Source organism: Magallana gigas, chromosome 3 (genome assembly GCF_963853765.1).
Source record: "Magallana gigas chromosome 3, xbMagGiga1.1, whole genome shotgun sequence".
Classification (NCBI taxonomy): Eukaryota; Metazoa; Mollusca; class Bivalvia; order Ostreida; family Ostreidae; genus Magallana; species Magallana gigas.
In genome coordinates, this window is record NC_088855.1 from 12454148 (window position 1) to 12482127 (window position 27980).

General features: G+C 33.7%; 1 protein-coding gene across 1 annotated transcript; it reads right to left on the minus strand.

The window, feature by feature from the left end:
* On the minus strand, window positions 1-8770 carry LOC117692895 (snaclec convulxin subunit beta-like). The gene is made up of 4 exons (XM_066077752.1): window positions 8665-8770; window positions 2729-3010; window positions 2257-2436; window positions 1-157 (listed from the first exon to the last, which is right to left on the minus strand). Exons 1-4 carry the CDS (start codon window positions 8708-8710, stop codon window positions 90-92), a joined length of 576 nt encoding a protein of 191 aa, XP_065933824.1. The 5' UTR covers window positions 8711-8770; the 3' UTR covers window positions 1-89.
* Between the last annotated feature and the right edge of the window lie 19210 nt (window positions 8771-27980).

Below are 27980 nucleotides of genomic sequence, written 5' to 3' on the forward strand. Positions count from 1 at the left end.
TGCATTGAGAAAAAAGGAGCAAAGGAGACACAACAGTATTTGTACGTAAATGCAAAACTGGCTGAATCGATACTCTTGTTTTAAGACAATTAACCAATGATTGGTCCAACTGTTTCTTCAGTTGTTGTTTTATACGGGTTGGTGTGAGGCAACTTCTCTGCCGAAAACAAATCAAAGATGTTGGTTCATAAAAATTAAAAAGAAATGGATGTTACACATGAATCATAATCATAATTTAATAATTTGAATAAAAAACATTCTTCATAATTTGTTTTAAAGATTAAGTCCCAACAGATTACTGGTATGAAATATTGGATGAGACATCAGTACTAGATTAGAACACAACCCCATTTTTTGTAAAAAAAAAAAACCATTTTTTAAAAATATAAATCAATATTATATTATAATAACATAGCAATTTTTAACAAACTGCCCCGTTTACAACATGCTGTTTTTGCTGTAATGACGTAGCACATACGCAACGTACATCTTGTGCAAACAGCATAAACGATGGAGGACGGAGAATTAATATGAAAAAAAAATCGATTAGAATTAGAAAGTAACAAAAATGATTTACGCAGAAACAAAGAATTAAGTGCATGTGAGATGTATGTGCGAGATACTTTGAATGATTAGGCATATATTGTTAAACAGGTCGGGTACACTACCTTATATGGATAGCATTATTTAACATGTGACAATATTTACGTCAAAAAGGTTCTCCAATCAGGTGAATGATTCGCAAAGCATGATGGTCTACAACGTATTTACTTTTCAACATATACACGTTGTTTGTGGCTGTTTCATACACAATATTTTATTGCTTGCCAGAAAATTCGTACAATTTGATTTTTACTTTACAAGGTCAAAAAGGAAAGATTACGTACCATAGACTTTGTTCCATGCTCACATTGAAAAATACTGTTGTTTTAATTTATCAATTGTTGCTTCAAAAATCGATCAGTATCTATACGCATACAAGTACAAGCAAATATTGATAAGGAAAAACTGTATAATTGTTTATTGGTGACTTAATTATTATACATCATAATGATTAATAAATGCAGGTAATTGCACATTTTCAACATACGTATATAGCAACGATAGAAATGCACAAATATACAAATACAGAAGTACAAGTTATGTATCATGTAGTATTACTGTTGGCATACTGATGAGTGTCCCTGAAGAAGGGCCGATACACACGATAAGGTTTGCCTTACAAGTCTAAAACATACGTTTTTGCAAGCCGCACGTCTCTAGTGTCTACACGCTAAGGCAAGCCTTACATGATTATAAACATCATTTCCATAATCACCACGTGTTTTTTTCTGAACCTTACAAAAATGACAATATCATAACTGTGGCAGCAGTTATTTTATTGACTACGGCAGTAAAACTAATTAAAAAGAGGAAAAGGGTAAACAGGCGCGTATGGACAAGTCGAAGTGCTGTGCACGGTTTACACAATATGCTGCTGCATGAATTGTGCCTGAAAGACCCTAGCAATTTTGTACGGACGGCAGTGTCATTAGGTCACATGGCACGTGGTCCCTCAAATTTCCCACATGTACGGTTTGATATCATTACAATTAAATTGACATTAGGGTAAATGATTTTCATTGGCTACGATACTAAGCTAAGTCTTGTATAAGAAGAAAATAGAGCAGTGCTCTGTTCGTAAGTTTGACTTGTAAGGCTAGTAAAAACGTGTATTTGGGGTGTGCACACGGCAAGTCAAGAACCTAAGTTTTAAGACTTTTAAGGCAAGCCTTATCGTGTGTACAGGCCCGAGAACTTCAAAATTCTACTTATGTTGTCCCAAACCTGAGGTACCACGTGAAAAACGAACTCACTGCTTCTAATATAATACTAGGACTTACCTCTCTTTTGAACTTTGACAATAGGGTATTTAAATACTAGGTTGTTGTAAGGCTTCATAGGCAATATTTTTCAAATGTGAGCATAGAAATGAACGATCAGACATGATTATCCATATTTATTTCATTAATTATAAAAAATAACTTTAACGGCCTGTATTTTTACCTTGGGCCTGAGGCAATTTAGGAACAATCGAAATAACTTGGCGAGGAAATAATCGCAAAAATTATTCCTGTGATCTTCAATCGATAGGATCGTAGCGATCCATATTTTATAAGAAATGTGCATTTAAAGCGCTTTAATTGCAATAATTTAGATAAGAATTGAAGGTGGAGAAATAGAGAGAATGGATACCTGCTTACTATAAATACTCACTATGTTGACATATAAAGGAGTAATGATAAAAGAAGTTAGAGCAAGGGTAGTCATGCCATCTGAATCCATCCTGGATACGCATGATGGCACAATCTTCTAAATCTCCAGCAGCAAAGAGGAACCCGGATTGAGATGGTCCCTGTCCTGGCTCCCAGTTTGAATAGGGCATGTTAGGATCGCCTTATGAAAAAAAAATTAAATTAAAACTAGTAGCCTAAATGAAAATACTTATTTCTTTTCTTGGATATTAGCAAGAATACAATACGCCAAAAAAGTAAAGTTTTACGTATATCATCATATATATTGCCATCTAAATTATACGTTATGCCATATTCCATGTAATTAAACCATGTTTGTATTAATTGATTTTCAAATACATAATTAATAATGGTTGTAAATGTAATACTTTAAATTGTCATTAAGATCAATTCCAAGCGGTAACTATAACAACTGTCCAATGTCGAGTACTCACCAGAAATCCATTTCCAGTGAGATTCCGAATATAGATCCGTTGCCCCAATCCAAAACCCGTCTTCCTCTAACTTCAGCACCTGGGGATGTACGTTTACTCGGATGTACTCTTGCATGCCGGGAGATCTAGGTTGTACAAGGTCACCTCCTTCGTTGAGACAGATTTGTCTCGCAGTTTCCCAGTCCCAGTTTCCATACTGCACTTTGAGACATAAATCTCCATACTCATACAGGTCGCTTTTGCTCAAATGGTGAGGGCAGTAGGTTGTGTCTGTTCCAAAAGCTAAATAAACATACAAAATAATGATAATAATCAACATTGTTGTAGGTTGTGGTGCTGCTGAGTACTAAACATATGTCGTATATGCAATCATTTGTAAAGTACAAAATTCTAATTACAAAAATACTGCTGATCTGTTTTAAGAAAAAATGCTAAGGAATTTGCATTTGTATTTGAAAAAAAACCATATATACTTTGCACAGAGTTCTGAAAAAAGATTAGGAATTGATAAACGATAAATGGCATATCAATTGAAATTGAAACATGTTTATGTAGAAGAGATAAATCGGATGTAGATTTAATTATGTTTTAAATAACCGCACCGCATGTTTGAATTGATTTGTAATAACTATTTTTGACGATCTGGTTTAATTCTGGTTTAGAAAAAGTTTTAAAAAATCACCAGGAGACATACATTTAAAAATGTCATTGCAGAAATAATCCTTATTTATATCATTATTAAAGAAATATGAATTAAACTTTAAAAATAAAAAATCAAACTTTAAAAATATAACTTCAACTTTAAAATTGAACAACTGTCACTTTATAAAAAGAGGGATCTTTAATATTTCTTAGATGGGTTTAAAAAAGAGCATACTTCTCATCGGAAAATCATCTAATACTATTCACTACCTACTAGCGACCGAAAATGGGATTTTGTTTATAAACATATACCAAATCTCTTTGTCGCCAATCTGAGAGCTAACAATGTTTCAAAACAATACGTGTACATGTAACCCTGCCCTAAATATTTAGAAGATTAAGAAGAAATCCCTACCTGAAATGTTATTCATTTGTACATAAATCGAGAATGCTATTTTGAATATTTTAAATATTCTTCAAATTATGTGACGAAAATGTAAAAACTTAATTGTTGTAAACATGTTTGAAATAATTTAGGAGATAGGAGCGAGAGAAATAAAGAAAGAGAAATTAAAACAGAGAGTGAGACAGACGGATAAAAAGACGGACATGCAAACACACAGACAAGGAGAGTAAGATTATACTGCTTGAACCCTTATCGCCGAAATGTGGTCACAGACTTTTAAAAAAAAAAGGAAAAGGGCTGAATTTTAGTAAAGATGATCAATGAAGGAGCATATCCACAAAAATAATTAGGCTATAGGCATAAAAAGCATACAAAAATACAAATGTAGCTTAAGAATTTTAAAAATATAAATGATTGATGTTAGAATGTATTTGTGTGAGAGAGCTGCCCTTGCCGTTGGTATAAATGTTATTTCCAAAGTGAACACGTTTCTCATCTTCGCTAGCCAAGGGTTTTCGGTCCACTTTGCTCCCCATAAACCCTTGGCGGATTTCATTACGAAAACTCGGTGATGTAGTGGCGCTATCTAGCGAGCAACTTGAGTTGCCCCCCTTGCATATTTACATTTTAATCGAATTAAACAATAGGTTATATGCACACCACGGCATTAATACAACTTCAAAACATGTTGACTACCGAATATCGGAACATTATTAACGATGCTTTTAAATACGAATTAAATTATAACCTAAGGAAAGCACGGAATGTTTTATTCATAGTGTTTTGCAAGGACCTGTACCGGGAGTGAAAAAATTGCCGATTTATATGAAAGCTTTCATGCCATAAAATCAGGTATCGTTGTCGTGAATATTGCGGACCAAAGAAATTAAATAAAACAGAGCTCACTGAACCTTTGAAAGCAATAACCATAAGCAGGAACGTATATACTAACGGGATAGGCAACTTCTACATTCGCCATGTTTACTTCCCATGCTATCACGCGAGCCTTGACAAGTTTGTAGAACTATGGTCAATCCCAGTAAAATATATAGGTTTTTAAAGCGATCTGGTTAGACCATCGTTGGGGAGGCACTGTACTCGAGAACTTGTGTCTCAACTTGTTAAAAGCACCGAATGTTTTACCAAAGATCACATATGTGTTTTCTTTTAAAGTTTATATTTACAAGCACTGCGATTGGATCAGCTACTCGCAGCTGCAGCCAATCATAAAACGGAGCTTGTCACCGAGTTTTCGTAATGAAATCCGCCAAGGGTTTATGGGGAGAAAAGTGGACCGAAAACCCTTGGCTAGCGAAGATGACGTTTCTCGAAATGCGTACAAATTATATGACATATAATTTCTGATGTCATGCTAGTATAAAAATAATGGGTTTGGTCAACATTTATCAAACAGTAGCAAGGAAAATTGGGTAGATTGATAAATCATGTGCTATTCTAAACAATTATAAATAAATGTTGTATTAAGTGAAAAATTTAATATAAAATTTCGATTTTATATAACAGTTGGTTAGAAATGATGATTGTTACATTTATATCTAGATGGGACCATGTAAAGCTGATTCTAACCGGCTGAATGTAAGACACATTTTATAAAGTGTGTTTTATCATAATTCCAGCAAATGATATACATGTATTTTGTTAAATGCCCCTAAATTGTAACGATTTAGTTTTAACAAGAGGCGTTCAATAAATAATGTCATCGTTGTTGCAAGAATTACACAATATTTTACAAGATATTTTCTGTTATTTTTAAAGCGCTAAGCATAGCTCAGCGCTTCATTGTCGTTAGACTATTACTTCCGGTGCATAGAATAACCGCCCCCTATGAGCAGAAGTATACATCATTTTACTGGTTAGGGAACCAGTTTCAGGGGTTTATGCACATAACTGCACGGACTATTGTGAATATACTGTAAGGGGTATTGTGAATTTAATGTAGGAGGCTTACATACATCATTGCACGGGTTGCCACGCAGTGATGAGGAAATATACAGAAGCTGAAATGTTATACATGTATACATATATCTGTTATATACATACAAAAGCTTGGTTAGCGCTTTTCAGTACTACCAGTACTTTGATTTATGATTACATTCAAATTACTCTCCTTACTATCCTTTTTACAGACGCATATAATCTCAACTGATTTTATTATGCAAGCTTTGCATGCATTAATATACTGTTTTATGGGAATGGTATTTATGTACTGACAAATGACAGAGCCCAAAGCATTCCTTGAAGCATATCTTCTTCCTGATAAGTTCTTTTTTCTTATAGGAAAAAGAAAAAAAAAGTCACAGGGATACAAGCCGAGGGAATTAGGAAGATGGACAATGGGGCAAGCCATTATCTTTTATTTTTCTAAAAATGATTTCACAGTATGGGATTTATGTGATGGGGCGTTGTCATGATGAAGTCGAATGTTGCGAATTCCTGACTTTGGTTTCCTCCTTTTGCAACGTTTCTTAACTTTCTTCAGCGCATAATTTTTGTATACATGTCCGATGATTGATCGCCTTTTGGAATAGCAACAGTTATTCGAACTACAGGACCTTCACTATCAAATACATTTTTTTTCTATTTTAAGATTTTTTTTTTTTTTTTTTTTTTTTTTTTTTTTTTTTTTTTTTACACATTTCGACCCGCAATCGTTTTTTGTTTTTCTGTTAATAGATAAGTTATCCATCTAACGCTTAGAAGGCCAAGATATTTCTTTAAAATTGTAAATACGATGAAACGCCTACTAAATTTGCTATTTGTTTGAAGTAGCATGTTATTTACAATGCTTTAGAAATGCATATCTAATTATCAAATGAAGTTTGAGAGTCAGTCGTAGAGAAATAAGCAAGATACAGGGCTCACAATTCTTTGTCATGTAAGCAAGGCTTGTTCCCTGTCTTTATTTACATGGGTTTAATATACAGTGAAAAATATTGCTTTAAGTTAAATTGTCTATCTTCTAATTCATTTAAAACATAAACAGTTTCTAACAGTTTAACAAATTTATCTTAAGTCTAAAACTGGAATTTTCACTTCAACATTCACAATGTAAACAAGTTTTTTTTTACATACTAGCATAGAATGGTAAGCTCTGTAACTCGCTCATATCTCAACGAACGACATTCAAATTTTGGTTCCCTATTGAAAATGCCTTACTGAAGCATTGTAAACATTGATTTGACTTGACTTAATCCACTGCGTCCCATTGGGGACATAGGGCGGCTCGAGGACTTTCAATCGTTGCGCTGACCCCAGGTCTGGTCAATTTCAAGTCTGCTGTCTACGTCAGGTATTTTTTGGTCTTCCATGCTTTCACAGACCTTGTGGGTCCCACTCAAAGGCTTGCCTGTGGTGTTACTTTGTGGTTTCCTTAGAGTATTCTAGCCAGTTCCACCTGCGTGTTCAAATTGTTTCTACTGGTTGCTTGTTTGGTGATTCTCCCCAAGTCTGTATTGCTGATTTTATCCGGTCATCTTATCCCCATGATGTTTCGTAGGCACTTGTTTACATAGTACAAAGACAAAGACTGATTTTATAGATGTTGATGTTCTCTCCAGGTTTCAGATTCATACAGGAGTACTGATTTCACGTTGGTGTTGAATAATCTGAGCTTAGTGTTTGTTCTTAATGCCCTGCATCTCAACACTGGTCTCAAAATGGCAAAAGTTGCCTTCCTTTTTCTTGCGCTGATGTCTTCATCTGTGCCTCCAGATGTACTGACAATAATATTGTAAACTATGCTGGCATATCTCTGCCCCTTGTGTGCAAGTCATTTTTTATCAAATATGTCCACATGCAAGATAAATATGTTGAAATGCAAGATAGTTATGTCAACATGCAACATAACTTTGTTGACATGCAAGAAAATTGCAATTAAATAAGAATTATAAAACATCTAAAAAAAATCTCATATATCGCCAACAGGTGACATCTAAAATGCTATATGCTACTTATTTATGTTGAGATGCAACTTATTAATGTAAACATGCGATATAAATATGTTGACATGCAACGCATTTATGTTGACATGCAACTCCAATGAAAAAAAGTTGCCTAGGTTAAGACTCGAAAGAAATTTAAAAAAAAATGTGTTATGTATATAGAAACAAGTGTATGTTATTGAAACAAGTTTAATTGGATGGTGACTTAAATTACAAATCATAATTTCATACAGTGTGTCGAGTAGATGGTTATATATCAGCTTCTCAAATGAGTATTCGATGATGAAACGTGGCCAGATAAACGCCCATAAATCATAAATCGAATATGAACCAATTTAGAAAAGAAATTCAAAGGTCAATTGAACCCTGTATTTTATGCAATCTAATTAGTGACATTATTTATTGGACGCACTTCGTTAATAGTGAACTATTGTTTATCAATGAAACTCCTGCTTGTCTCTGCTTTAAACGACAAACATAAAACTAGTCATTATATAATGTAGCGAAATATGAAAATAAAACGTCGTAGTGCCAACATATAATATCGAAGTTACACTATGTTAAGACAAAGCATTAAATTTTATATCTGAACTGGTTTGTCGTAGTTCTAAAAGATAAAATGTTTCCCTATCAAAATGAAAACTAACACTTCCAAATTAGACATGTAAATTAATAGATTGTGCCAACTTACTTCGTCGCTAACGATCACTTAATTTCTTGTCATTGAGAGACTGCATGGAAGTTGTGAAAAAATGAGACAGAATAACGTATCAGATGTAAAACTATGCTTTAGTATAAACCAGTATCAGGTTATACATTGTAAGTAGCACTGTGTAACGTGAAAGCTGAATATATACGTAAATATGTTTCAAACTTCCAAAATATTCATATTGAGTAAAATTGTTTAAATTATTTTTCAAACTTACCTTTCCCAAACAAGAATAAAATCACAGTGAGTTTCCAAAATTCCATATTGCCTTGATAAAATTCAACGTACTTAGTTGTCGTTTATAAATGACTAGTATTCTAGAGATAAGAGTATTTTTACTTAAATACGAAAGACTAACAGGGACACATAAAAAATATTATTTATCTCGCAATTACGACAAAGGTCTCGTTATTACGAGTTAGTTATCTCGTACGTTATTACGAGAAAAGATCTCGTAATAACGAGAAAAGATCTCGTTTTATCTTATCTGAATAAGTAAAAAAAACTTCACGTAATTTTTCTTTTCTTCTTAAATATTATATTCCCACTCTGAAATAAATACCAGGGAATCCTAGTCGTCAAAACACAATTCTTTTTGTCACAGATGACTTAAATGAGTACATAGTTTTTATGATGGATATACATGATTTAACCGAATCGTGTTTAATATGCTCATACACAACCTAATATATGTATATTGAAAATAATTGATTTTGTATATTAACATTTTGGAGTCTGAAAACAAATTACATGTATCCTTCTTATTAATAAATAGTTCAATTTATTAATATATCTGCTTTGCTCCTTCTTCTGAAATTTTTAAGCATATAAACAAAACTGCTTGGTCCGAGTTCTACGAAAGACGAATAGGACCACTTAAAAAAATATTTTTATCTCGTAATTACGAGAAAAAATCTCGTTATTACGAGTTAATTATCTCGTTATTACGAGAAAAGATTTCGTAATTACAAGAACAGATCTCATTATTACGAATTAATTATCTGGTTATTACGTGAAAAGATCTTGTAATAACGAGAAAATATCTCATAATAACGAGATTATTTCTCGTAATAACGAGATCTCTCTCGTTATTACAAGGTCTTTTCTCGTAATCACGAGAAAATTATCTTATAATAACGAGATCTTTTCTCGTAATAACGAGATCTTTTCTCGTAATTACGAGGTCTTATATCGTAATCACGAGATAATTATCTCGTTATAACGAGATCTTTTCTCTTAATAACAAGAAAACTATCTCGTAATAACAAGATCTTTTCTCGTAATAAGTAGATGATTAACTCGTTATAACGAAATCTTTTCTCGTTATAACGAAATCTATAATTAACTTGTAATAACGAGATCTTTTCTTGTAATTACAAGATAAAAATATTTTTTTATGTGGCCCTATTCGTCTTTCATTGATTTTATATCAAATTTTGTGTATGTTTTTAAACGATGACTATGCAAAGTATGTGTATAACAAAAGACATTGAAGCAGTTCATACACTTTACATAAAGAGAATAGAACAATGAAACGCGCCATTTTAAACAAATCTTTTCTCGTAATAACGAGATTTTCTCTCATAATAACGAGATAATTTACTCGTAATAACGAGATCTTTTCTCGTAATAACGAGATAATTAACTCGTAATAACGAGATCTTTTCTCGTAATTACGAGATAAAAAAATCTTTTTATGTGGCCCTATTCGTCTTTCGTACTTTAATGATAAGAATAGGTTTATTTATTCTACAATGAACGAAAAGAAAACTACAACAACAAAGATATACATCAATAAGCAAACTTGAATCATCTTGAACAAAACCTTTCAGTAATTAAAAAAAACCAGTGGACCCTTCTTCCAATTAAAAAAATAATATCAAAGGTTTTTATACCTAAAAATACACCGTGCAAGCGCGAGAATAAAATATAATACAATGATGATCTGTTGAATCATTCTTTGAAAATTATTTTTGTTTATACTTTGTCCGAAACTATTCTTACTTGCTATCTTACATGTTACAGACATTTTCATTCCTTATAATTGAATTAAAAAAAAAAATTACATGACTGGATATTTAGAGGAGCGGACAGGTATGAAGAATCTAAACTAATACATGTATAGATAATATAATTATACATTTACGTGGCCTTAATTCTATTCTTTTTGTTGGAACTGACTGGAAAATGATAACAACTTTTTCAAACCAGTGAGTATTTAGTGCGTCGTATCTCTAAATTTTGTTCTTGAAATCAAATTTTCAATATAATTTTATCCCTGTTCTAAATTAGAAATCAATTAAGATAAGAGACTGTTCTGAAAAAAAAATAATATAAAAAAACCTTAAGGTATGCATATTTATTTGCATATTTTAAACCAAAGGTATCCAATGTATCTGCCCGCTATGCATGATGAATCCGTCATACACGTTTTGCAATGAAATCAATTAGTGATAAACCCGCGGTTTTGGTTACCTCGTTCTGGAGAGTTCTTTACTCACCAGAGGTCGCGCTTCGCAAGCGAATGCGTTTTTCCATCAAAACTAAAATCGCGCATTCAAGAAACGAATTGGCTTACTTTATTTAATAAAAGAAGTAGGACAACATATTGAACGGGCCCATAGATTAGGTAAAAGAAATATTCAAAGTGAAAACCCCCGTCCAATTGTGGTGAAGTTCAGTACATACAGAATGAGAGAAAAGTGCGTGAACAGACAAGGCGTTTAGCAGGAACACACTTTAAAATACAAGAACAGTTCCCCCAAAAAGTACAGGAAAAGAGGAAACAATTAATTCCTATTATGAAAGAGGCCCGACGAAATAGGAAAATGGCCACACTCGTGAAAGACAAACTATACATTAATGGAGTTGAACATATCCCAGGCACAGCAGAAACAGAGGACACAAGAATGTAGGACAAACCAGAGAACCCCCAGATTGATTCTTTGAAGCTTATATCATGGAACATTAATGGTGGTTTCTCATCCAAGATTACAGATAAGTGTTTTCGAAATTTTATCTTAACTTACGACATTATACTACTTACCGAATGTTGGTTAGAAAAAAATTACAATGAATATATAGAAGACTTTGACAGCTGTTATTTTCCTAGGCAGAAAAGTAAAAGTATTCAAGGAGGAGGAACCGTAGTCCTAGTCCGTAGAAAGTTCCATAAATTTGTTACTTTTGTGAATAACCAATATGACACAATCATATGGCTGAAAATCCAGGGTCCCTTATGCAGTCTAAATAGTGATTTATATTTAGGATGTGTTTATATCCCTCCAAACAATTCATCTTTTCACCGTGTTTATAACTGTGATATATTCAATGAACTGGAGTCTCAGATAACCACATATCTGGCCAAAGGTAAAGTCGTGCTTTTAGGGGACATAAACGCTAGGACATCGAACAGAGACGATTTCATTTTTAATGACTTCATCAACTGCGATATACTGAGTGAAGTTTTTGAATTATTAACGTATGAAATTGATAAACCACTACCTGTCCGTATTAACCCGGATAAAGTTGTAAATGATTATGGATCCAAACTCCTATCTTTGTGCAAATCAAGCGGCTTAAGAATCTTGAATGGGAGACACAAACATGCACTGGACAGAGATTTTACCTTCTGTGGAGCTAGAGGACTAAGTGTTGTTGATTATTTTATATCTACGCCTGATATATTTGATATAACAGAAAAATTTATTGTGTCTAGCTTTACTACTTTCTCAGATCACGCACCATTACATGTTGAGCTCCAGTGCTCTATGGTGGAATTCGAGCAACCAACAGTAGAGTCTGAACTACATACATCCCGTAAATTTAGATGGAATCCGGATTATTATGACGAAGCCAAAGGCGTATTTCTTTCTTGCTTGGAAAATTTGAATATTACTTCGGAAAGTGTGGACGTGGAATGTCAGAATACTATCGATACAGCCGTCGACCAATTTACCTCACAGCTCTCCAAAGCTTTTGAACCATATTTCGAAATAAAAATCAAACCTGTAAACAAGCATCGTAAAACTGCTTACTCAACCGTGACTTCCATTGACAAGCCTTGGTGGACCACCGAAGCTCAGAGAAAGTACAATACGTACAGGCGTGATCTGTTTCTTTTCAATCGCAACAAAACAGAAGCAACCCATGAATGTCTATTACGATCGAAAAAAGAATACACAGTCCTGACAGCAAGGCTCAAACGTCAGTATCAACAAGCGGAGGGAAACATGCTGGACTACCTACGTAAAAGTAACCCGAAAGCCTTCTACAGAAATTTCCGAGGGAAAAAAAGGCAGCAGACAAATATCAATCCAAGTGTATTTTATGAACATTTTAAAAATATCGCGCACGCCATGAACGCGTCAGAAAAAAACACAGATTGTATAGAAGCTGATCCTGTTTTTGAGGAACTAGACTGTCCAATCACAGAAAAAGAAATTGTTGATGCTATCAAACGTTTAAAAAAAGAAAAATCACATGGTACTGATTTGTTAATTAACGAATATTTCATTGAGTTTAAAGATTATCTTGTTCCATTTATACTAAGATTATTCAATAGAATATTGTCTTCTGGTTTTTTCCCTAATACGTGGGCACAGTGTATTATAATACCAGTTTTTAAAAAGGGTGATGCATTAGACCCCAATAATTATAGAGGCATTAGTCTTGTCAGTTGCTTTTGTAAATTATTCACATCTATTTTGAATCAAAGATTGTTAGCATGGTCTGACGCAAATGATGTAATCACTGATGCACAGTTTGGATTTCAACCCAAACGAGGTACAGCTGAGGCTATATTTAGCCTTTCAAATATTATTAATATGTCAATAAGAAAGAAAAAAAAACTTGTATTGTTGTTTTGTTGACTTTAAGAAAGCATTTGACACTGTTGAAAGGATTGAAATTATGGGAAAAATTGTCTAACGTTGGTATTAGAGGAAAATTGTTGAATTTTATTCGTAGTATGTATAATAATATGAAATCATGTGTTAATTCAGCAGGAAAGTTATCTGAGTTTTTTAAAAATAACACAGGACTTTTGCAGGGAGAAGTGCTATCTCCAATATTGTTTTCATTATATGTGAATGATTTTGAAATGGAATTTTTGTGCAAAGGTAACATACCAATACAAATTCAAGAGTTAAATCTTTTTGTTTTAATGTATGCAGATGACATGGTAATTTTCTCCGAAACTGCACATGAGCTTCAAGAAATGTTAAATACATTGTATTCTTATACATCTGTCTGGGATCTTACTGTAAATGTACAAAAAACCAAAATTGTAATTTTTAGAAATGGTGGTAAAATTCACAATTGTGAAAGGTGGCATTTAAATGGCGAGCCAATTGAGGTTGTCGATAGCTTTATATACCTGGGCCTTTTGTTACAATATAATGGAAAGTTTAACAATACACAGAAACAGTTGGCGAGCCAAGGGAGAAAAGCCATGTTTTCTTTAAAGTCAAAAACAAGTCAATTGTATCTGAATACAGAAACAATGCTGTCAATTTTTGATACTTATATTGCTAGTATATTAAATTATGGCTGTGAGATATGGGGCATGCATGCTGCAAATGATATAGAAAAAGTGCATTTAGAATATATTAAATTTGTGTTAAGTGTGAAGAAGAATACAAACACTGCACTTGTATATTTTGAAACTGGGAGGCTACCTATGAAAACTATACGAATGTTTAGAATATTCAAATTTTGGTTCAAATTGTTACAAAGTCAGAATTGTATTTTGCAGTCCTGTTACAAAATGCTGTATAATGAGTGTGAATCGTCTTTGACACCTGCTGAAAATTGGGTTACTGTAATTAAGAATAAACTTTTTGAAATAGGTCTAGGACATGGTATGAACAGGAGTATATACATTGTAAAACCCAATTTCCTTTAATTAAGCAAAGAATCATTGATCACTTTACTCAACAACTTGTAGAACAGATTAGTTCCTCATCTCGATGTTATTTTTACAAGCATATTATTGACCAGTTTTCATTACACTATTATTTAACAAAATCAATACCTTCTACATATAAGAAACAAATTACAAGAATTAGATTGTCATCTCATAGACTTGTAATTGAAAGTGGACGACACACTAATGTACCAAAAGAAAGACGCTTATGTAAATTTTGTTCAGATATTGAAGATGAATTCCATTTTGTTTTGAAATGTCAGCAGTATAGAGAAATCCGAGTAAAATATATTAAGAAATATTATTGAAAAAAAACCTTCTGTATACAAATTTATACAATTATTAAGTGTTCAAAATTTCAAAGAACTGTGTAATTTGGGGAAGTATCTCCATCTAGCTTTCAATATTCATGATAATTAAGAAAAATTTCTCTGGTTTCTTCGCCTGTTAGTAAAATTTTATTTTATATACATTATCAATGTACTTTACATGTTCATGTACCATACCATTATTTCAATATTGCTATTATTTATATGTAAGAACCTATGCCATAAGATGTATGTCTTGTGCAAATAAAGAATATATATTTATACAACATTTGTTTTACCTCAACTTCTAATTATACTTTTAGTAAGTTTTAGTAAACATATTCACCCTTTACGTAATCATTCAATATGATTTCATTGCAAGTGTATATTTTGATGCTAACTCCCAATGACTTTGATCGGCCAAAGCGTGTCCACCACCTCACTGTAATTTTTGCTAATACAATAAAGGAAATATTCTAAGTGGTTGACATGTGGATTTTTGTTTAACAATTTCTACAATATAAAAGAGTCACAGCCGGTGTGTCGAATAATTTTGACCCGGATTGAAAATTGACCCGGTGTCATTTTTCACCGTTGAATATTGAGACCAAAGGTGTTAAATTAAAACCCAAATCAGTTGAAAATTGACCCTCATTGTGGAAGTTTGATCATGAAACCGGTTCAAAATTCAACAGCAAATAAGCACAAGTTAACAAATTGATATCTATAACTCCGATTTATTTAGCAATTTTGAAAAAAAAAAATGAATTCTTTAGATTGACATGTTTACACGTTTTAGCAGTCGGACGAAAAAATGAAACATTTCAAACTTAAGATTATTTTTCGAATTGACATATGTATTTGTAGTTTACTTTTCGCGTATAATAGCTATTTTGTGTTGTTTTTATGTATCAAAGATTTTGTTTTAAAAAGTATTTTGGTATCTTTGGTTACCCGATAGATTTGTCAATTCAGTGAAACCGTTGTTTTTTTTTAATATTTGCTGGATAGGTGTACAAATATAAATTATAAATACAAGTTTACAATATGTCATATTCTTTAATTCTTTTTTTTACACTCACCAAGCACATCTGTAAATTGAAATTGTGATCTTGTTCATTGTAAATTTTCTTGATGGGTGTTACAATATGACATATTATTAATTTCGTTCTTGCGCCTACTTAGTATGTTAAAACTATGATTATCTAAATTTTGTATATTCAGTAAATAACAAATGTATATACAATGAATGACGATACGGTAACAGTATTATATCATAGAAGTTTTCTTTTAGAGAAAGAAACCCAGCAAATATCTTTTTGTTTAAAAATTAATTTCCTAACATTAATTCTAACTACTATCGCTCTTTTGCCTTCGCATCTTCGCACTTTCGCTTTCGCCTTTTTTGATTGTATTCAGTAAGTCTCGGTCGATTACATAGAATGTGATGCAGGCACCGGACTCGCAAGATTTTCCGATTAATCCATGCGATATTATCGGTACGCATGCGCTAGGCCACTGTGCTTACATGTACTATGAATGTTTATAAATATTTTAATGTGACATATTTGTTTACCAGTGCTGGCTATGCCTAATCATTATATACTCCACATAAAATGTTATGTCCGCCATAATGTGTACATATGCACGTCCAGACTCCTGTCACTTACCAGCCGTCAGTTTACAGTGAATCAAACTTAGTACATTCTAATTTCATTATGCGACACTCCTTGCTTATTCACTGATCTAAAGGGGGAGAGGGGGTCCACCCCCGGAAAATTCAATATTGATAATTTGACGCAGTGAAAGGGGAGAGGGGGTTCGGACCCCATCCTCTATGGATAATTTTATTTTATTGATTTTATAAAATAAAATTTCCGAAACATGCCTCGGAACCCTTTAAACGATAAAGAGCTCCGCAATTATAAAAAAGCGAGGGCGATAGCTGGGAGATGCGAAGGCGAGAATGCGAGGTTGCGAAGGCGAATGAGCAATAGTAGTATGGCTTCTTCGCCTTCGCATCTTCGCTCCTTCGCCGTCGCACCTTCGCCATCGCAACTTCGCACTCTCGCCCTATAGGCGAAAAAGCGAAGGTCGAAGTGGCCCCATCAGAACACCATATGTATCTCATTATTACGAGTGACAACACATTTTTATTTCGAAATACAAGACACTATAAAACAAAATTCTGTTTATTGGCGATGAACGAGTTGACTCAATATTGTTCATAAATTATACTTGCATTGACGATTTTCCCCTTCTACAAACTGCTGGGTATGCATCACCCAAAATTAATGATGAAACCAAAGTAATGAAAAGTTTACTCCACTGTTACTTGGTATTATAACCAAGCTGAAGTTAGCAGGCACTGACAGCAGCCATTACGCAGGAAAAGTTTACGGTCAATAATTAAGGAAAATCTCCTCAATTCATACATGTGAAATGATTTTCTCTTATAGAAATAGATTTTCTATTCACCGGGAATGATATTAGACAAAAAACCCGGAAATTCTGCAGCAGGAATCGTAATTTTTTAATAAAACATCCTGAAAATAATACGTGACGTCTACCTGACCTGCATATTGTCGAAGTGGTTGAGCTTTTCCAAAGATATCTCAACTCGTGTTACTAGATGTGCGTAGTTTCTCAATAATCACTTTCGTACGATACTTTTGGTTATCAAAATTGATTTCAATTAAACATAGTAAGTCTTAAATACTCGCTGACCTACTTTCACCGCTTCAAAATCACGACCCCGCGCAACACCGATTACAGCCTCCTAAAGCCCCTTTCACAATAGGCGCACGAGCAGAAGCGACTGAATATTCGTGCGACCGAAAAAATTAGATATGAATCGTAAACTGTTGCCGAAATAATCGCATTTGAAAAAAGTATTTGTACAAAATTCGCGAGCGTTGTGCGAGGTAAACGCGTTAAATCTTGCGATATATCTTGCGTCTATATGCGACTGTTTTACAATGAAAGCGACTGTTGAAAGATAATGCGATAGGATCGCGCGAGAGACCAGATGATCGGAAGATTGAACTTGCACCAATGCGATTGGACGTGCGATCATGCGTTCCATGGTAAGAATGCTCGTGCGAGTCAGAGGGGGTATATATACCGCCCATTTCCGACGCTCTTCAGAAGACATAGTAGAAAGCGAAAGAACATGCCGCTCAAGAAGAAACAGAGATGCAGCGGCATTTTAATTACACCTCAATATGATTATTCTATTATCTTTGATTGATCTAGTAAGTCACGTGGCAGGGTGATTTCATAGGAATGAAAAGGCTTATATGAGCATATGATGTAGACAAGTATGATTAAATCAAAAATATTTAATCATTATAATTTTTTATATATCACAAAACCAACTTAACTATCTATGATTCGAAATTATGAAAGAAAAGTGAGACAGTAACAGAGGAAATCAAACAATCAAACAATTTATAGAAATCTACGTATTTTGTATAATCATATGTTGTTCGTTTATTGCATTAATGTTAAGGGAATATGAAGATTTATTCCCCCAGAAAAACAAATTTCCCTCGGGCGATGCCCTGGGGAAATATAAGTTTTATTAGAGAAATAAATCTTCACATTTCCCTTACCATCATGCAATAAATGTATATTGTTGAATTGTGGTCTGAAACAGAGATGCTTATACATGGTATATATACAAGTGGCAAAGCAAGGCATATTACACTGATAAGTCGTGCAATGATAACAAAACGTTGCAAGATAACACGAGACATATTGAGCAACAGTCTCATGGTCGCACAATACGCGCATTAACAACTGCGATTCATCTCACGACCTTTTAAAATCGTGCATCACTCTTGCGAGTACTCGAAACGTTGTAAACGTTCGTACTAATGTTCGTGCGTTGCACTGCAATAATATTGATCGCGTTCGGTCGCGTCTGAATAGTGTGCATGTCCACTATTCAGAGGAGACTTGATGCGACCAGTAAAACGTATGCAACGAATGCGAGAGCTCGTGCAACGTAAGCGAGGGCTCGTGCAACGGATGCGAGAGCTCGCACGAAGCTCAAAAATTTCGATCGCAAAGTGGTGTAAAGTGGTCGTGCGCCAATTGTGAAAGGGGCTTTATTTGTGATTCCAAACGTTGTATGTTCTGTTTTAAGAAAAAGCTAACGAAGTTGCATTTGGTTTTTTTTAAATCCATACTTTGCACATACCTCTGAAAAAAAAGGAATAGAAATTGATTAATGATAATTATAAAGGGTATAAATCATAATACAAAATATCGGGACAATGTAGAATAATACAATAATGTAGATCCTGTATAAATAACAAAACAATTTTCCATTGGATTTTCTAATGCATATAATCAAGTCCCTTTTCTAACAGGATGGTCTTATATTTATATCACATCTTGAACATCGCAGTTATCAACAAGATCATAAGCAATAAACAATCAATTAATATTTCAGAAAATCTAAGTTTAAAACTACTTCAAACGTATCACCTTTAAAGTAAAATCTAAAGAACTGGTTTTTTTTCTACATGGGATGTAACCTACATCAAACTCTGAACACATTGTGAGGCCCAATAATCGTCCAGAGGCCATGCAAAGTCTAAACAATTAGTTAAAATGCTTGCATACAAGTAAAACCATAATCATGACGATCAAGTTCAAAACATTAAATCAAGCAATCGAAAGGCAATCATGAACATATACCAAAAAATATGTGCGGAAAAAGCGAGATTTGGCGCAGTTTCAGAAAATTCCCATAGGGCCTTTTACTAAATATTGATAACATTCAAGATTAATTAGGAAATTGGGATGGTTAATATATATTTTTCACTAAAAACAATTGATATGATAGTTAAACTTTATGCAAAAATATATAGGGTAGAAATAATTAGACTCCCTCGTTAAGAATAAAAACAAGAAATGGAATTTTTTTGGGCATGTCACATTCATTTTGTATATGCAAATGCAACATTTTACTTAACATAAAGATTGTATGAGAAAAAACAAGAACATTAAAATAAATATATATATTTTATCCAAACTTAGTAGAAATTAATCAATACAAGTATTTTACGGATCGATGAGTTGTGTGTAAAAATGCAGACTTTCATCTTTCTTATTTTTTAAAGAGAAAAATGATTTTTTTACTGTGTTCTTTTAGCTTGTTCAACCAATGTCTCTAGTAACTGCGTTTTTAGAATAAGGATTTTCTATCTTCAAAGTAAGATTTTTTTTAATTGTGCTGTAAATATGTTTATATCAGAACGTTGTTAAAAAAAGTAAAGCAAACACCGTAAATTGATGGCAAAATATTCCAATGAAACTCAATCCAGATGCCCATCATATTCGCTAACCAAGGGTTTCCAAAACACTACGCTTCTCATAAACCCTTAACCGATATGCATTGTAAATTGCCGGTGTCGTATAATTAAAGGTCCGTCCCGTAAAAGGGTCCGGTCGGACCTTTAATTTTAACATATAAGGTCAGCCTTTGCTATAATAAGTTTAATTAATTAAAAAATAAATCAATTTATTTTAAAGTGAAGCTGAGTTTTTTTTAATTATTCCGGAATTTTTTATTCCGGAAATTTGTACAGTTTTGGTTTACGTTTAACAAACTTCCTTTTTGAAAAAGGCAGCAACCGGGATGCACATGAAATCTGTAAAGCTGATAGGTGAAAATCCAACTCTTACAAATCATATATAAGATTTTAAGAATGTAGTAGTCTTAATTACAGTCACATTTACTAAACATATTTTTTCAGAAATTGAAGCTTGGTTTGTGGGCTCTTCTATAGTGAAAAGAGCATTTGTTGCAGCCAGAGATAGGCCAGGTGGAGTGTCCTTGGGTCTTCAGAGGTTAGGGATAAATATGTGGTGGCAAGGAAAAGGGGTATGATCTGGACAGACATGTATAAAAAAAATTAAAACTTTGTTGAAAGTTAATGACAAACCCCAGTATTTGATAATGCATTGTGCTGCAAATGACATGGGCAAAACAAAGTTGAAAGAGTTAATTGAGAATGTCAAAACCACTTTAGGGAAAATTCAGCTACTTCTGCCTGATACAAATATTATATGGTCACAATTGTTACCTAGATGGAAATGGAGATACTCTGAAGATGCCAATGCCATGAACAAATCTTTAAAAAGGTTAAACAGCTCCATTGCAGCTGAGCTTGTTAGAAATTGGGGTGGCTACATTAAGTACCCAGATATTAAACCCAATGATGAGCTGTTGTTTGACAGGGATGGTATTCATTTGTCTGAAAAAGGAACTGAAATATTTTTAAATACAATTTGTGCAGCTATTGAACAATTTAGCAAAACTGGGATACTTGTTTATCCCAAACTCTACTAGTTTTGAACCAAGTTTATTGTTCATGTGGGATGTGGCAAGGTCTAGGCTTAAGGAACTACCCGCTTCCCCCACATGGTGGCGGTGGCTTCACTGAATACATACAGTGCATGCATTCACTTTCAACATGTGGATAAATGCGCGTGTTGTTCCCGATCTACTTGTGCACAATTGATGTGCAGTTGAAATTATTTGATAATGACAATTTGAAGTTGAACAATTTTTGTCCCGAATTGCCGTTTACCGGAATCTGAGTTGACCAAGTTGGTGTTTTGCATTTATATTGATTGCAATTGTTGAAGTTGTAATATTCTTTTTGAGCCATTTGCTAATTTTTTATGTTGCAAATATTTTCTTTGCCGTTAACAGGAAAGAATAAATTTGCACAGTTTGTTGTTTGAAAATTGTTGAATTTTTTAGACAATGATGTGTTTTTGACCATACCCATTTGGTGTCAATGCACTAATGGCATTTCCATTGTAAAATTATGATGTAATTTACAAATACTTTATTTACACAAATTTTACTCATTGTCTTGAAGCCAAGACCAAATAATGCCACAGAGGGGGGGGGGGTGGATTACAATACAGGAAAATGAATAAATCTGTTGGGAATCTGATTTGGTGTTTTATTTTTATTATTTAGAGTTCAATATGGCATGTTAGAAAATATGGATTGGTTTTATGGGTGCTGACTATGTTGAGTGTTAGCATGCTTCAGGTCTACAATAAAAGGGTCCGGCCCGTATAAGAAAAGGTCCGCCTAACATTAAAGGTCCGGGGTATACATTTCATTTCTATCTTTTTAATTTCGAGAGTTTTAATTTTAATTCAATTTTAAGTCCCAAAGTCTATGATCTATTGAAAATTAAACAAAGCACGAGGAAAAAAGACAATATTGTTTGTGCAGAACACTACAGTGGAGCCTTTTCTCTCTCTCAGATTAGGGGTGTATTCTGATTAGTTAAGGTATGAATGCCTGCAGGGCTTCATTTACCCGTGTGTACGTGTCGTGAAATCCTCCGCTAATCCGTATACTCAGTACACCGAAGGAGATTTAAAAACAAAGGGACTACATGTAAATAGTGTGTTCAAATATTTGTAAAACTACTCATAGTTTTATTTTTTTTTACTCCGATTCGCAATCAATTTGTCAAAATCTAATCCGCTATCAATATTTAATATTCCACAACATAATTTAGTGATACAGCTATACTGTGATGTACCATACGCTTATGGCCCACTGGTTTATATAAACAAAGACATATTTTAGATACATGTAAATGCACATGAGCAAAAAGAATAATAACTCTGAGATAAATTGCAATAAGTTACTACGGGTAGGACCTTTTCTTATAGGAGAAAGCCGGACCTTAAATGCTAACATTAAAGGTCCGGCCGGACCATTTTACGGACCGGACCTTAAATTATACGACACTGGTCACAGGTGGCGCCGTCTGGAATTTACTCGAAAAGAACGATAATTCTATTCGCAGAGATAACCCAAATAGAAAAATAGCTTTTATATCCGTTTCGGTAGCAAATGATAATCAATAGTGGCCACTGTTTATCATTTGCTACCAAAACGGGTATAAAAGCTATTTCCTCCGTCGAGATTATTCGGTCCAAACTTGGAAACGAAAAATTAACCGATTTCCAAAATCAAACCATTAATGCTTTGTCAGAAAAACGTGATGTGTTTGTGGGAACTAAAACTGGAAGTGGCAAAACAGATATATATGAAGGCATGGACGTATTAAATGAAAGTGTGACAGTAGTTTTAGCACCACTCCCAAGCATAATGGAGGAGCAAGTTGACAGACTGAACAAGCTTAATATCTCTGCTATATGAGGAAAAAGTACCAATATGCATGTGATAGATATTATTGATACGAAATACAAGTTTATATATGAAAGTCCTGAAATTCTTGTTGACACTATAAAGTGGAGAGAGACGTTTCGCCACCCTTCACTCGCTAGAAAATTCGGCTGAATTGTCGCTGACGAAGTTCATTATACCCGCACTTTCTAAAGAAAGTTCGGGTATATTGTTGTTACTCTGTTCCGTCCGTCCGTCCGTTTGTCACGTTTTACTTTCCCAAACTGCTCTTACACCTTTTAAACCAGCAAACTGAACTCTTGGAGTTTGATTTGGGGTATCATGTTGTTTTGTAAAATGGTTTCAAATATTCTCTGTTAGTCCTGGGGGTCAAATAATTGGTAAAAAATGACGTTTTTTCACAAAAAACCTTCTTCCTCGAACTCCTCCTACATTTTCAACAGTAAACAAATCATCTCTTGGAATATGTTTTAGGGTATCCTATAGATGCGCAATAAGGTTTCGGAATTTTCAATTTTGTCCTGGGGGTCATTTAATGGCTGAAAAATGATTTTTTTTTTTTTTTTTTTTTTTTTTTTTTTTACAAAAAAACTGGTTTCAAAAACGTCATTTATTTTTGGCAGTAGCCAAATGATCTTCTAGAATATGATTGGGGGTGTCATTTTGAAGTGTGATCAGGTTCCAGAATTTTTTTCTTATTAAGGGAATCAGTGGGCAACAAAAAATGACGTTTTTTTTACAAAAAAAGTATGGTTCCCAGAACTCGTCTTACAACTTATGGAGTAGCTACGTCATCTCTTGGGATATAATTGGGGCTGTCCTATAGATGTTCAATGAGGTTATAAAAATTCAAATTTCATCCAGGGAGTCAAAAAGTAGCAGAAAATTGACGTTTTATATCACTAAAAAGAAAAACATAGATCCAAGAGCTCCTCTTATGATTTAATGGATAGACACATAATATCTTGGGATATGATAGGGACTGTTCTATAGATGTAGTGTAAGGTTTTAAAAATTTAAATTTCATTCAGAGAGTGAAAAAGTAGCAGAAAATTGACGTTTATCACTTCAAAAAAAACATAGATCCTAGAACTCCTTTTATGATTTAATGGATAGACACATCATATCTTGGGATATGATAGGAACTGTTCCATAGATATGCATTACGGTTTTGTAAAATTAAATTTAACCCTGAGGCCCATTACCTACATATCTTTTGATGCCCTTTAAGGATCAAGAATATATATGGTTAAGGGGTGGGGATCTCAACTGTTTTCGAGATTATCTTGCACTTCCTGTTCAAGGGGGGTCATGACCACCCCCGCGGCCCATGACCTACATACCGTTTGATGCCCCTTGACACAAGGAACAAGAATATATATGGTTTACGGGTGGGGATCTCAACTGTTTTGAAGATATTTAGGGACTTGCTGTTTGATGGGGTCAGGACCACCCACATGGCCCATGACCTATACTTGATGCCCCTTGACATCAGAAACATGAATATATATGGTTTAGGGGTCATGATTATAACAGTTTCTAAGATATATGGTAATTCAAATTCCTGGGGGTGGGGATGACCCCAGGGGTCAGATCTAATAAACCTTATATATTGCCAGTAACAGTCATTATATGATTGTGAAAACCCTATATTGTTATCTTTGTCCGTTTTCAAGTTATCATTTACAATAGAGTCTACGATTCTTCCTACGAGGTTCAATGTTAGACCCCATACCCTTTTGACCCCCCCCCCCCCGAAAAGTGGTTGTCTAACTCAAAATAAGAAAAATCAAACCAAGGTGCACAACTAGATATGCAGGCCTATCATATCCTAGAGTTTTGTACAATTCTGTTCAGCCATCTCTGAGAAACAAGTTCAGCTAGAGCAGGAAAGAAGAAAAAGAAGAAGACGAAGAATAATAATACATGTATTAAGAACGGTACAAAAACAATAAGTCTCAAAATTTCATTCGGGAGACTTAATAATAAAGATTAAATAGAGATAGAATCATCAAACGTCAATAATTTAAAGATAATTGACAATTTCTGATTCTAGGGGGGTCAGGATGAGCCCTTAGGGTCATGACTTACATGTCATAATGATCTGATGCGCCATGACCTAAGGAGGAATAATATCTTTGGATTACGGTGGGAATCTCAATGGTTTTTATGATATTTGATAATTTCAGGAAGAGCACTTGGGATCATGACCTACATACCATCTGAAATGCCTTGAACAAAGAAACAATAATATAATATGTACATGATATATGATTCAATTTAAGAACCCAGACATCTATGTTTTGTAATACTTCCTAATATGTATATATATACATGTATTAGTTTGTGTTTTGTTCTATACTATTCATGTTCATGACTGTAGTATGGCTTAGTCTTATTTTAAATTAAATAAAAAAAATTGTCAAATATATGACTTGGAACCCCCACCCCCAAACAAACTAAAATATAAACTGTTCCCCCTCCCCTTAAATGTCGAATGATCTATTAAAATCAAAATTATTTTGGTGTCTAAAAACTTTAATTAACTGGTAAAAAATGTTATTCTTAAAAAAATTACATTACACTAGCTTGCATAATTGACAAATGATATATTGAGATATGATCAGAGGTCATATTTCTACCTTGGGATCAATAACTAGTATTCATTGACAAGTTAAAATTAATAACAATAAATGATTCAAATTATAAATGTTTAAACTGCACATTCACCCCATCCAAGCACCCCCCCCCAATCTAACCTGGTTCTAAAGATTCAGTTTTCTTTAAGTTAATACATTCTTACATATGTACAGTAGTAAATTTTAAATCATTTCTTGAATGCTTTTTTTCTCCTGATGCACATTAACATTTTGGAAATTGCTAAATTCAATTTTTACCCGCACTTTCTAAAGAAAGTTCGGGTATATTGTTGTTACTCTGTTCCGTCCGTCCGTCCGTCTGTCACGTTTTACTTTCTCATACTGCTCTTACATCTTATAAACCAGCAAACTGAACTCTTGGAGTTTGATTTGGGGTATCATGTTGTTTTGTAAAAAGGTTTCAAAAATTCTCTGTTAGTCCTGGGGGTCAAATAATTGGTAAAAAATGACGTTTTTTCACAAAAAACCTTCTTCCTCGAACTCCTCCTACATTTTCAACAGTAGACAAATCATCTCTTGGAATATGTTTTAGGGTATCCTAGAGTTGCGCAATAATGTTTCGGAATTTTCAATTTTGTCCTGGGGGTCATTTAATTGCTAAGAAATGACTTTTTTGTTTGTTTTTTTTTTTTTTTACAAAAAAAAACTGGTTTCAAAACCGTCATTTTCTTTTTGCGGTAGCCAAATGATCTTCTAGAATGTGATTGGGGGTGTCATATTGAAGTGTGATCAGGTTCCAGAATATCTTTTTTTATTAAGGGGATCAGTGGGCAACAAAAAATGACGTTTTTTTTGCAAAAAAAGTATGGTTCCCAGAACTCCTTTTACAACGTTTGGGGTAGCTATGTCATATCTTGGGATATAATTGTGGCTATCCTATAGCTGTGCAATAAGATTTTAAAAATGTAAATTTCATCCAGGGAGTCAAATAGTAGCAGAAAATTGACGTTTATTACTAAAAAAAACCCCATAGATCCCATAACTCCTCTTATGATTTAATGGATAGACACATCATATCTTGGGATATGATAGGGACTGTTCTATAAATGTGCAGTAAGGTTTTAAAAATTTAAATTTCATCCAGGGAGTCAAAAGTAGCATAAAATTGACGTTTATCACTTCAAAAAAAAACATAGATCCTAGAACTCCTTTTATGATTTAATGGATAGACACATCATATCTTGGGATATGATAGAAACTGTTCCATAGATCAATGTAGATGTGCATTACGGTTTAAAAAAAATTAAATTTAACCCTGAGGCCCATTACCTACATATCTTTTGATGCCCTTTAAGGATCAAGAATATATATGGTTAAAGGGTGGGGATCTCAACCGTTTTCGAGATATTCGTGTATTTCCTGTTGGAGGGGGGTCATGACCACCCCCGCGGCCCATGACCTACATACCGTTTGATGCCCCTTGACACAAGGAACAAGAATATATATGGTTTAAGGGTGGGGATCTCAACTGTTTTGAAGATATTAAGGGACTTGCTGTTTGAGGGGGTCAGGACCACCCACAGGGCCCATGATCTACATAACATTTGATGCCCCTTGACATCAGAAACATGAATATATATGGTTTAGGGGTCATGATTATAACAGTTTCTGAGATATATGGTAATTTCAAATTCCTGGGGGATGGGGATGACCCCAGGGGTCATATCTAATAAACCCTATATATTGCCAGTAACAGTCAATATATGATTTTGAAAACCCTATATTATTATCTTTGTCCGTTTTCAAGTTACCATTTAAAATAGAGTCTATGATTCTTCCTACAAGGTTCAATGTAAGACCACACACCCGTTTGACACCCGTTAGGGTCATGACTTACATGCCATAATGATCTGATGCGCCATGACCTAAGGAGGAATAATATCTTTGGATTGAGGTGGGTATCTCAATGGTTTTTATGATATTTGATAATTTCAGGAAGAGCACTTGGGATCATGACCTACATACCATCTGAAATGCCTTGAACAAAGAAACAATAATATAATATGTACATGATATATGATTCAATTTAAGAACCCAGATATAGATCAATCATCTATGTTTTGTAATACTTCCTAATATGTATATATACATGTATTAGTTTGTTTTTTGTTCTATACTATTCATGTTCATGACTGTAGTATGGCTAAGTCTTATTTTAAATTACATTAAAAAATTGTCAAATATATGACTTGCAACTCCCACCCCCAAACAAGCTCAAATATAAACCGGCCCTCCCCCTTAATCGTCGAATGATCTATTAAATTAAAATATAATATAGGTGTCTAAAAACTTTTATAAACTGGTAAAAAATGTTATTCTTAAAAAAAATTACGTTACACCTTGCATAACTGACAAATGCTCTATTGAGATATGATCAGATTCTTAAGATTCCGTCTTCTTAATACATTCTTACATGTTTGCAGTAGGAAATTTGAAATC

Coding starts and splice junctions, on each gene's coding strand:
- LOC117692895 (XM_066077752.1), bottom strand. CDS start 8,710: ATGGAATTTTGGAAACTCACTGTGATTTTATTCTTGTTTGGGAAAG. Junction 3,011..8,664: donor TTTATTCTTGTTTGGGAAAG/GTAAGTTTGAAA, acceptor ATGTTTATTTAG/CTTTTGGAACAGACACAACC. Junction 158..2,256: donor CTCCTTTATATGTCAACATA/GTGAGTATTTAT, acceptor TGTTTTCGGCAG/AGAAGTTGCCTCACACCAAC.